A 12,311-nucleotide genomic window follows, 5' to 3' on the forward strand; every position below is an offset into this window, starting at 1 on the left:
TGTCTCACTTAAGTACATAAGATTATATCACTGCATTGAATGACATTTAATAAAAGCATTTTTAAATGAAACTTTCAAGAATACCCTCATGCCCTGACAACATTGCTACAGGTTGCCCAAAACATGTCAGCTTCTCATGTTCTCTGTAAATGTGGCCTATATTGTTATCAAACTAGAAAAAAGTTTACTCTGTATTGGCCATACATGAAAGGTTTTTGTATAGTGCAGACCCTGAACTAAATAACTTCAGTGTTCTCTCTGATTGGTTGGTTTAGAAAAATAATACAAAGTGAAGTAAAATAATTTGCCTTGGATCACACAATTTGGTCAAATGTTGAAGTCAGGATTTGAGCCTAGGTTTTCTGCTTGCATATTGTCTAACTCGTGCACTGTAACACTGCATCCTTCTCTCCTTTCTTTAACACCAACAGTTAATGTTTTGTGTTCAATTACTATATAGTATTACTACATGCGGTTTAACAAATATACCTATCATTCTTAAATCAAAACTGACACACACACACTCATATGTATGTGTGCAGTTGTAAAATGTAAAAAGAGTGCTTTTCTGTTCAGAATGTTTCATAGGAATTAAAACTCAAATACAGTGACAAACATGCCTGTCAGAAACCGTGCTGCACATCACATGAGTCTCCCTGAAGACCTTTAACCTCCAGGAGCAAAACAGACACAGAATTCGCTCCTTGGGTTACAGCACTAGGAGACAAAGTTAAGTGTAAGGGAAGGCAAAAAATCAATTTTCATGATAATGTCCTGCTAGCGCGCATGACTTGACATAACAATCAGAGCAGTTTTAGGAGAGACTCAACACTTCAATGACCGCAATTAATTTTAAAAAAAGACAGCAAAGAGGTCTTGGAACACTCCCACAGTTTGCTCCTCAGGGACCAGCTCTTCCAGGACCCGTCCCTATCTATCTATCTATCTATCTATCTATCTATCTATCTATCTATCTATCTATCTATCTATCTATCTATCTATCAATTCTATACAGTTTTCGATCAAGCATGTATAACACAATACTCTCCTGCCAGCTAAGTCACAAAACCTTGATAACTTGTCTTGTACCCTCCTCTAATATACGCTGCATCAGCTTCGTAGATATCATCACCTCCCTCCAAATCGCACCACATCAGCTGCATCCAGTAAACTCCCCATTGTCTCCTCCAAAATGCGCATTACTTCTCTCCATAACACCGCCATCGCTTACTATTAATAAACGCTCCATAATCTCCTCCTAATACACAATAAATCATTTTCCTTCGATAAACACTCCTATGACATTGATTATCATCCCAACTGGAGGATGGCAGCCCCATTTATGCTGCTGCAATCCTATAAATTGACTTTTATTGTAGGTGCCTATGAATTTTCCACAGATCCAGATTCTTGAGACATGCAGTTTCCTGTTTACTCACAGTTATTGCAATTTCTGTAAAGCAATTCAGCAAAGAAATTCCACCCACATGACCCACACACAGGAAAATATGTAAAAAGTGATATCTCTTCTAACAACACAAACGCTGCTCCCTCAAATTCCTAAAACCCCACCATTTCTCCAACATTAGCATCTATGAACACACAACTATGTGTTGCTGTACGTAGAATACTTGCAGGGCTAAACTGCTGCTTAAAAAGGACACATGTGGTAACATGCTTTCGTTTTGGTCTCCAGGTGCTGCCAAACCCAGCGAGGAGGTAAGCGAGGAAGAGGAGTCTGAATCTGCAAAGAAAAACACCAACAAAAAGGGAAAGGGCAAGAAGTCCAAAAAGGTGCAGGACAACTCAAGCATCCTCTTCAGCTATGAACATGTTGAGATGACAGTGGAAACAGCAAATAAATGACGGCATCAGAGTGAAAAGCTGTGGGCCTTAGACAGAGGAGAGATTGTGGGATGTCAGACAATGAGGAGATGCAGACTTGGAATAGTCATATGAAACACAGTACAATCGAACATTTTAAGGTTGAGGATGTTGAGCAGAAAGTAATATACCAGAGCTAGGGAGAGAGGGAATGAAGGTAAAGGAGGCAGAATGGTGCTGAGTTGTAAAGATGGGAGTTGGAAAAGTCTTCATTACATCTATTGAGGAACAGCAAGTCATGGGTACTGGGGTAGATTAAATACGGTTTAGGTAACACAAGCCAGGGCAGGAAAGGCAGTGGCGAGAACTGGTTAGGAATGAACTTGGTCCAAAGAGAGTATAATGTGGCTTTTATGAAAGGTGTTGGTCAGGGTGAGTTAGTTTGGACAGCATTGTAAGACTTGATGTAGTTGCAGAATTGGAGATCTGCCAGCCTTCCTATTTGCTTTCAGCCCCCTGCAGTGGTGTGACGCAAAATGATGCCCCTCTCACCTGCAGAATGTAGTGACGGACCCCTGACACTCCCATATCTCACAGATATTCATAGTCCTTGGGCTGAAAGAGGGTTTCTTGAGGGGTGGAGCTCTGTAAGGGCTGCAGGGACCTGTGTTACATCTCTGCCTCCTGCCCTACCAAGCACCTGAAACAGGCTGAGCTTGACTGCAAAATTACTGAGTACAAATGAAGATGCTTTGTTGTGTTAACAAAGAGAAAGAGATAAGTAAAGAGAGAATGGCGTACATTGGTTAATGCATCACAGTCTTTTGTCCCTTGAGTTGTGTTTCTCCCATAAGGGTGGCTAGAAACAATGCGGGACCCACAGGGCAGGAACTCCTTGTTCAGGCATTTGTCAGTTTTCTTCCCGATTTCTATTTTTTGCATCACTCTGTATGACCAGATCAAGGAACTAGCACTCATGCAGGTTCCTCCGCGAGCGCTCAGTGAAACTATGAGTAAACTGAAGAAGGACTAACCCTCTATGGCCACGAGGATCAGGGTAGTTAGACTGAACAAACAATTGCCCTGTGTGACTCATTGGGGGCATTAACTATTGTATCTCTCAAAGGTAATTCTAGAAATCATGTGCATGAATCATAACATACATAGCTCGCTCAGGTGAAAATAAATCAAATGAGAGCCACTTTTCTCTGTTATCCAGAATTGTAATTATTCTGATACAAATAAAAGTGCAGTATGTACAGTGAAGAGAGTGCAGATGACGCAGTGCTCGTAAAAGTGAACATACATATATATACAAGAATGTGAAGAAACTCTGGACAAAAGCCCACGGTTGATATTTTAGCAAGAAGGCCTTTTGGATAGTATAAAAGTTAACCTACGTTTGTCCGATAAGAGACAGCAGATTGGGGTGGGTGGGTTGCGGTCTGGCGGTTGCCCTTGACATGAGGCAGTTTACTGGGTACCGACAGGACCTTGTCTCCTGTCTACTGCACCAGTATATTAGTAAGCATACAATTCAGAACAACCAACTGGATAGCACCTTCCGATCAAACAGTAAATGCGTTTGCACTGCAGTAATACACCATGCAACAAGTATGTTTCAATCAGATACCCATGAATCAATCGTGGAAACAGGACTAGGGATGCACAGAAAGATTCCAACAGAATGGGCCTGATTTCGAGTTTGGTGTACGGGTTACTCCATCCCAAACATGACGGATGTCCTGTCTGCCATGTTCCGATGTCCATAGGAGATAATTGAATCGTAATAAGGTGGATGGAATATCCATCACGTTTGTGATGGAGTAACCCCATCTGCCAAACTCTAAATCATGCCCTATTTCTCTCACTGAAATGATGTCCCGTCATCCATTCAGAGAGAGACACAGTGAGAGACAAAGGCCCCCAATCATGAGTTTGGCGGGCGGCAGAGGCTGACCGCCAAACTCGTTCCTCCATCAGGCTGAACACTGCCGGCCCTATAAAGAGTTCATTGCAAGGCCTTAACATTGACGCCAACTCCTAATGGAGCCGGCGCCATTGTGGCGGTGCGGCGGGTGCAGCAGCACCTGTCACGCTTTCCACTGCCGGTAATCTGGCAGTGGAAAGCGCGATGGGGCTGTCCATGGGGGCCCCGGCACCCCCTTTCCACCAGCCTTTGCTTGGCTGGGCTACTGCCATGCAAAGTGTGGTAGAATGGGGACTCGTAATTCCCAGGGCAGCGCTGCAAGCAGCGTTTCTCTGGTGGATTACAACCACCGAGACCGCCAGGCTATCGACTGGTGGCAACCTGGCAGTGTCGGCGGTCCAACCGTGTCGCTTTCGCCACAGTCATAATGTCACAGTCAGACCGCTACTTTGATGACGGTCCGACCGTGACCCTGGCCGTCTGGTGACGGCCAGGGTCATAATGGGGGCCAAAGTGGTGGATAATTTCCGCACAATCAAATCAAAGTATCATGCTTTCAAATCTTTGTCCAAACAATTATCAGAATTAATTTATGGTTCTGGTAAAATGTTCAGCATACAACTGATACATGTAAACATTCCATAGCAGATGGAATTTGTTTCTTCATTCAGTAAAAATTTTACAGCTTTATAAATAGCAAACTCTTCATCATCAGTTAAAAAGGGTTTGAAATTGAATATGTTTTGGCACTTAAAAATCTGACATATTAATACACACTGAAACAGAGACTCCACACCATACCACCATATTCTGATTTCCAGCTTTACTCATCAGGATCTGAGGTAAAATCCTATGGCCTGGCTTTCTTTAGAATTCATAAATGAACCACTAGAAGGGCTGAGAGGATAGGTTGGACTGATGATTGATGAATTGTCTTAAGAATTACTATATTAGGAATCCTCCACCTACTTGAAATAAGTCCAATACATTTTCTATGTCAAAATATGTATTGTAGTTAACAATACGGGTTCTTCTGTCACATTCAAATGACAGCTATAAAGTGTTTTGCCATCTTCTTCTATATGTAAAAAACAGCCAAATGCTTCTTGAAAAATTAAAAAAATGTTCCTTTCAAATTGTGTCTTTATTAACTATCTGAGGCTGAACAAAAGGCTATTTCACCAGTGATCTCTTGTAACTATGCTTCTCTTTGTGTCTCTCGTTGGTTGTGGGCAGAAAGAGGAGCGCCCTCCATCCCCCGTCATTGAAGTGGACAACCTGGAGGACTTTGTCCTGCGGCCAGCGCCTCAAGGAGTGACCATCAAGTGCCGCGTCACTCGAGACAAGAAAGGCATGGACCGTGGCCTCTACCCCACCTACTATGTTCACCTGGATAATGAGAAAAAGGTAAGTGTGAGTCCATTGGGATTAGCCCTTGCTATGAAGTGTTCAGCCTTCAGAAATACACCACCTACTCCATGAATTTCTCCACGTCACAAGTGTGCAGAGGTGTCTTTCTTGGTCATAGAGGCTGTACACCTGGTAGCGGCTCTTTTTATTATTTCCCATCAGTTCTCTGATCCAGACCAAGCATAAAGGTTGGGTCATATCTTCGGGCACAAAAAACAGAGTTTATAATTTCTTGAACAATCTGATGGACGGTAATTGCTTCTAGCTCCTAAGTCTAAAGAGGTCACATGGAACTTGGCTGGCAGGTTGCTGAACGGCTAGGTCAGCTAAGTGACTGGCACAGATGGCCAACCATATTTAAAGAAGCCAGCAGGCAGCAGCAGGCAGGCCAGCAGAGTCCTTCTCACAAAAACTGCTCCCACCAACATGGTAGGGGCAGTTTCAGCAACAAGAAACAAAATCGGCTAGTGCTGAAATCCATGCCTACACAGTGGAAAATCTTTATTCTTCAACTTTAAAAAATACATTTGCTAATTTGAGATTGTTTTTGGAAGGCAAAAAAAGCAATTTCCCTGATGCACATTGGGTACCCTCCCTACCTGGCCCCCACCCCAGTTTGTGGGGAGACATAGTTTAACTTTTCCTGTACTGTACTCCAAAGTGATCTTGGGTGGGAAAGGAAGGCTGATAATGGTGTCGGATTGCAAGCCCTAATCTGATAGAGACTTCTAGTTGCAGATTCCTTACCTTAGAATTTCACCCAGGCGTCAGACTAGATCTGGAGATTTTTCTTTGAGCAGTACCCCTGCATGCCATCAGATGGTGTTGGTCGACTCTGCGTGCGTCATTGGCGTGGTGGTCGCCGGGATGACATTGTGGTCGTATATAGGCACCACCCAGGTGTGCTGACGTCAGTTATTTTCTTTCTGCCCCAGCCTACCCACACATCCGGAGAAAGAGCTACCCTTAGTCATTGTTTGACTAACTGTGACACTTTTGTCAAATTCTTTTTGACAAGTTTTGGAGGCATCAACGGATGCCCTGGAAGACCTGTTTTAAACCCTGTGACACCTGTCACCGAATGATGTCGGTGACGGATTTGCATCTCGTCTGTCTTTGGTGTCTGGAGCATGACCATGACCTGAAATCATGCTCCGAGTGTTTTTGGCCACGAACCCGAAGGCTTTGAGGGAGCGGTCCCTAAAGCTCATGGCAGCCTGGCGCTCGACTCTGTGTCGCTACCAGTCTTGTTCGACAGAAAGGTCACGAGACCACTCGCAGAGTCATCACCATTCCTTCTTGTCCCATTCCAAGTCCTCAGGACACTCGAGTCACAAGAAGAAGATGTCGAAGAAGGCCAAACGTTTTTCATCTTCGCCCTGTCGCTTGGATGATGTGACGAGGGAAGAGCGTTGATGCCGTAGGCCTCCTTCTTCAGAGCCTGGCCTGGGTCCGCTCCACACCTATCCAACTTTTCGGGAGCCGGAGCCACTCCTGTGCAGTTGAAAGAGTTCTATGAGGCCATGCACCTCATTTTTAGGGCAGACCGACACGCTCTCAGCACCTTCGGGCCCAGGAGGGTCGGTGAGGGCCCCCTCAGGTTCCACGCTGCCGGCTTTGGCCTCGACTCCGGAAGGCACCTCCAGATCTGCTCTTGGATATGTACCTATGCCAATCGTGCCAACGCGACCTTCCCTGCTGTTGTCACAGACACCGATGCTCTCGACGTCGGCTGGACCCACAACTGACGTTGATCCTATTCTCACCCTCAACGAGCCGGAACATCAGCACTCGACGCCGCTTCCGTTTCCATGGGTTCAACTGGGCCCAGGGTGTATCCTGACCCTTATTCCTACAGGTATGGATATGGGGATAGTGTAGAGGGGTCGCTGGACCCTTCAGAATACCAGCTTGACCCTGACATGGACTGGGTTCAGGATCTGGGCGAAGCTAGCAGACTAGATAGTTCTCCTGACGCTGGCATGCTTTCTCTCTCTACTGTGGCTTCGCAGGAGGGAGCATTATACTTCATGGTGGTTAGAAGGGCATCTGAGGTCCTGCACCTCGAGCTTCTTTCTGTGGAGGTCAGGACCAACCTCCTGACTGAGGTGCTTCAGCCAGGGGCTTCCAATTTGAAACCCCTCCTGCCCTTTAATGAAGCCCTTACGGACGTCCTACTGGGTACCTGATCCAGACCCAGCACAGGGGCTCCTGTGAATAGGACACTCACCTGCTGCTATCGACCTGCAACGATCAACCCAAAATACCTGACCCACCATCCTACACCTGAGAGCCTTGTTATCCAGGCTTCCTCTTCTTCTGGCACATTCCCTTCTGCTCTCCCAGATAGGGAATCAAAAAGCCCGGATAACTTTGGAAAGAAACTGTTTTCTTCCACCAGTCAAGTGTTGCAGTCCATGAACATTGCGTGCCTTTTGGGCAAATACTCCCTTACTCTTTGGAATTCAGTTGCGCAGGTGCTGCCTTGAGTCCCAGAGGAGGCCCTGGCGGTTCTCTCCCAAACTGCTACTAACGGGAGAGATGCAGCAAAGTTCATGATTTGTTGTGGGCTGGATACGACAAACTCACTAGGTAGATTGATGGCATTGACGGTGGCCTTGTGGCACAACGCCTGCTTGAGGACATCTGGCTTTTCAGGGGATGTCCAGCAATCTCTAATGGACAAGCCCTTTGATGGCACACATCTCTTCTTAGACAAAGTGGACTCACTTTTTGCCCCTTTCGTGGCTACAGATGGGGCACCCAGCCACATCCATTTCCACCTGGCCACTGGCCCGGGCATACTTCACAGTCTCTACACGGCCGTGGACACAGGATCCCATGTGCTCGTGGATCAGGGAGCCAGGTGTCCACCCATTCTATCCTCGCCCCCTTCACCACCTCCAAGCCTTCCTAGTCCATTGGGACATCCTGGACCAGTTGGCATCAGGATCCACCATCACCTGCCCCACTGGGAGTCCATCACCATGGACAGGTGGGTGTTACAAATTGGCCAAAGGGGCTAACCCCTTCCCTCTGAGACTACCCTTCCAGCCATGCATAAGATCATCTGTTGGAGATCATTTGGCACTTCTTCGCGAGGAAGTCACAGCTCTTTTGTCCTACGGAGCCAATGAGAGGGTCCCTGTGCCAGAAGTGGGTTTTGGTTGTTATTCCCGCTACTGTCTGGTAGCCAAAAAGGACAAGGGCCTTCACCCTATCTTAGATCTCCGGTTCCTCAATCTGTTCCTCAAGAAGGAGAAATTCCAAATGCTCACTCTAGCCAGGGTCCCTGCCGTGGACCTGGCAACTGGATGGCAACGTTGGATTAGCAGGACACCTATTTCCACATTCCCGTCCTGCCGGTCACAAGCACTTTCAGTTCACCATGCTTCCCTTCAGCCTTACCAGCGCCCCTCCGGTTTTCACAAAGGTAATGGTAGTGGTTGGAGCTCATATGCACAGGTTAGGGGTTTCACTTTTACCCTAACTCAACGACTAGCTGTTGAGGGAAAACTCACCCCATGCTGTCATCTCCCACCTCCTGACCACGGCGAACCTCCTGCATTTGCTGGAGTTCACTATAAATGTGCCGAAGTCACACCTGACTGCCTCTCAGACGCTCCCTTTCATTAGAGCTGTTCTGGACACAGTGCAGTTTTGGGCTTATCATTGCGAAAGGTGAGTCCAGGATAATCGAGCTATGATGCCGATGTTTCAGCCTCTATCCTGGATTTCGATGAGAATGACTCTGAGGCTTGTGGGCCTCATGGCCTCCTGCATCCTGCTAGTCAAACATGCCAGATGGCATATGTAGGCTCTGCAGTGGGACCTGAAATTCCAGTGGGCGCAGCATCAGGGGAACCTCTCTGGCATGGTCTAGATCTCGGAGGAGACTGCACTAGGTCTGCAGTGGTGGCTGTCGAATCCAGATTGGGTCAGCGGCAGACCTCTCTCCCTTCTCCAGATCTCACAGTAGTGACAGATGCATCACTCCTGGGATGGGGCGACCACATGAAAGAGGCGGAGATCAGAGGCCTCTGGTCTCCTGCAGAGTCTGGCTCCACATCAACCTTTTGGAGCTCCTGGCAATCTGACTTGCATTGAAAGCATTAATTCCCTCTCTCAAAGGGAAAGTGGTGCAGGTGTTCACCGACAACACTACAGTAATGTGTTATTGCAACAAGCAGGACGGAGTGGGTTTGTGGACCCTCTGTCCTGAGGCTCTTCACCTCTGGACATGGCTGGAACGGCAGGGCATTTCCCTGGTTGTTCAACATCTGACAGGCTCTCTGAACTCCAGAGCAGACAAACTTAGCCATCGATGCCCAGACGATCACGAATGGCGTCTCCATCCGGAGACAGCGCAAGGTCCCTTTCAGCAGTGGAGAAAGCCTTAGTCAGATCTGTTCGCCTCCGCAGAGAACGCGCAATGTCAGTTGTTTTGCACGTTGTAGTTTCTGAGGAGGCACTCGCTGGGCAACGCTTTTCGTCTCGAGTGGAGCTCAGGCCTCCTTTACGCCTTCCCGCCAATACCACTTCTGCCCAGAGTCTGAAGAAGATCAGGCACGACCGGGCCCAAGTAATACTGGTGGCTCCAAACTGGGCACAAAGTTCAGTTAATAGTGTAGCCTGTGGAATGCATAGTGGGTAAGTGTTCTCCATTTGTCAGGTTGCTGATTTGAAGGACTGTGTTAGAAACAAGAGTGTGTCTTTACCACCAACATAGAGAGACAGGCAGAAGGACTTTGGTGCAGTCAAGCCAATGTGTTTAGAGTGAGACAATTTACGGTGGACTGATTCAGTATAAACCCCATAATCCTACAGGCCCTGGCCCTGGCTCACTGAGCACCAGCCTAGACGTTGAGAAATTCTTTGCTACTCGGCTCAGGAAGGGTGGAGTGAACAGGCTTGAGATTTATTAAAAGTAGTTCATTGAGAGGAGGATTAAAGAAAGATATACAGTGAGAGGATTATCAGCAACTTGATCACCTGAACAGACGAAGAATTAAATGCTTATCATTTCACAATCCATGTTATTTCTACCTCATAGAACGTGTTTGGGGCTCTTCAAGGAGGCCTGCTGGGTCCTTCACCTTACTGTTGCATGAGTAACATTCATGGGCCATAGCTCTAAGAGAAGGTGTAATAAAATTGAGAATCCAGGCAATAGCTCTCAATATAAGCATAATGCTCCTCGGAATTATCTTCCCTATCACATCCTTCCAAGTTTACTAAACTGTGCCCTACTGGTCTGTGAGACTACTGGATTGTTGGGAAACCTTCTAATATCTGTGCAGGCTAGGGCATCTCTCAAGTCAGCAGCCAAAAGTCAGAGTGACCTTTGGACTGTGCTCTTAGCTGGAATCTATAAATCCTGCACCTCGCCTCCCTTTCAGAGAATCCTGATCACTGCTGAGTGACAGACATGGGTATCCATTGTAACACACGTGTCTGAATTTTCACAAAATGCAGGCACACAGGCATGCCTAAAGGGGGTACCACAGGGCCCTCTGCAGTCTACAATTACCCTTCCTGACACCTAGAGGTTTTGCAAGTCACCACTAACCCATTGCTGTACTCAGAGGTTTTCAAACGTCCCAGAACCTTCTACTGTCCATCCAGGATCTTCCGATTAAATACAATTGTGTTTTTGGTGTGACTTGGTTTGATGATACCAAAGCTTCACGTATCTGTAGGTGTTGGAGCAGTTTCATTTTCCTTTTTCTGTCCTGGATGCTGTTGCCCCGACTGCTTCCTTGCTGCCTGGGATTTCCCAACCAGATGGAGATTTTTAACTCACTATATGTTTGTGACACCTTATCTCCTTGCTACTGAATCTTTTTACTCACACAGTCCTTATGCATCCTCGTCTGGATTCTTCTCTGCACTAATTCTACTGCTTCTCTTACTACTCCTCATCCCACTTCACTCATTCCAGTCATTTACCCATCTCCTCCTCCCCATGTAACATCCTTCTTCCATCTCACTCTCTTTTTTGTTTTTTCTGCTTTTAAAATCATTTCTTTCTCATGCTTTCCTCCGTGCTCTTGCCTTCACTCGTCCTTTCCCACCAAAATTAGAGTCAAACTTCATTTTCTCCCCCTTTTTCCACTAAAGTCACTAGAGCCTCCCTCACCTGCTGACACCACATTTTCAAATCTGCACGGTCGGTTCATGTTTTACTTCTCGCTCCGCTGGAACATCATTCTCGATCTTATTTTTCCCATCTTGATTATTGTTCCTCAGTTCTGGTTGGTGTCCTTGTACGTGCGCTTGATCTTCTTCAGCTGATAAGCAAATCTACTCTCTGCATCATTTTCAAACTTCCTCCTGCGGTTATTCATTGGCTCCCTGGCATGTCATGCTCGGATACAATTCTGTGAGCTCTTCTGGTTCATGGTGTTACTCTTTCCTCTATCTCTCCTCTTATTCATCATATTCCCTCCCAACGTCTCTCCACAACTCAGTGCCTTCTCCCTCACCATGTGCTATGCTTCTTTCTCTCTTGCTTCCTAGTTTTTGGATTTTCTCCCTGTCCCTCACCCTGCCTGTCTTGCTCCTACTCTGCTTTCTTTCCTTTCCGATTTCTTAGACTTAGCTTTACGAGGCATCTCTGGCAGTGTGCTACCATGTATAAACAGTGGTGCTGGAATTATTTTCAGAGTGAGGGTGCTGCAGTCAGCGTCACATCACTAAAGTCATAGGGATTGTGAAAAATCCAAGTGTCACACAAAGAACAAATGTAGCAAATTAGTAATGCCCATTCAGTAGGAGAGTTGTGCATGTGTCGTATGTAACTGCATTTTAAAGCATCCTCCCACAAATATATTACTAAAGCATTGTGTGGTAGTGCACTGTCATTTACAGACAGCACATTTTCCATTAAAATAGCCACTACATTTTGTATACATGCAGTTGTACTGATAAAACTATATAGATGTGTTGTAATTTACATCCTATTTTAAACCTGTCCCTTCCCCTCTCATTTCCCCATCCCCCCTTCCCTGTATTAATTCCTTCTTAGTAGAGGTTATGTAAGCTATTGTTCTGCTGAATAATGAAAGGGTGAATAATCACAAAAGGGAGCGTCTCATTCCAAGGTCCAAAGGACATTGTAATGAATTGAAACCTGTTCTGAGTTTGA

The 12,311-nt window shown here is 46.2% G+C and overlaps 1 protein-coding gene across 3 annotated transcripts in view; it reads left to right on the forward strand.

The window, feature by feature from the left end:
- Positions 1-12,311, forward strand: part of TULP1 (TUB like protein 1) — a 594,937-nt gene that overhangs the window by 444,144 nt on the left and 138,482 nt on the right. For 2 of the 3 annotated variants that reach the window (XM_069238767.1, XM_069238766.1), the window contains 2 exons: positions 1,697-1,794; positions 4,991-5,161. In XM_069238767.1, the coding sequence (XP_069094868.1) occupies positions 1,697-1,794; positions 4,991-5,161 (269 nt within the window). The remainder of the gene's footprint in view (positions 1-1,696; positions 1,795-4,990; positions 5,162-12,311) is intronic. The other variant, XM_069238768.1, reaches the window with a different exon arrangement.

The sequence above is a fragment of the Pleurodeles waltl genome, chromosome 6, assembly GCF_031143425.1.
Source record: "Pleurodeles waltl isolate 20211129_DDA chromosome 6, aPleWal1.hap1.20221129, whole genome shotgun sequence".
Classification (NCBI taxonomy): Eukaryota; Metazoa; Chordata; class Amphibia; order Caudata; family Salamandridae; genus Pleurodeles; species Pleurodeles waltl.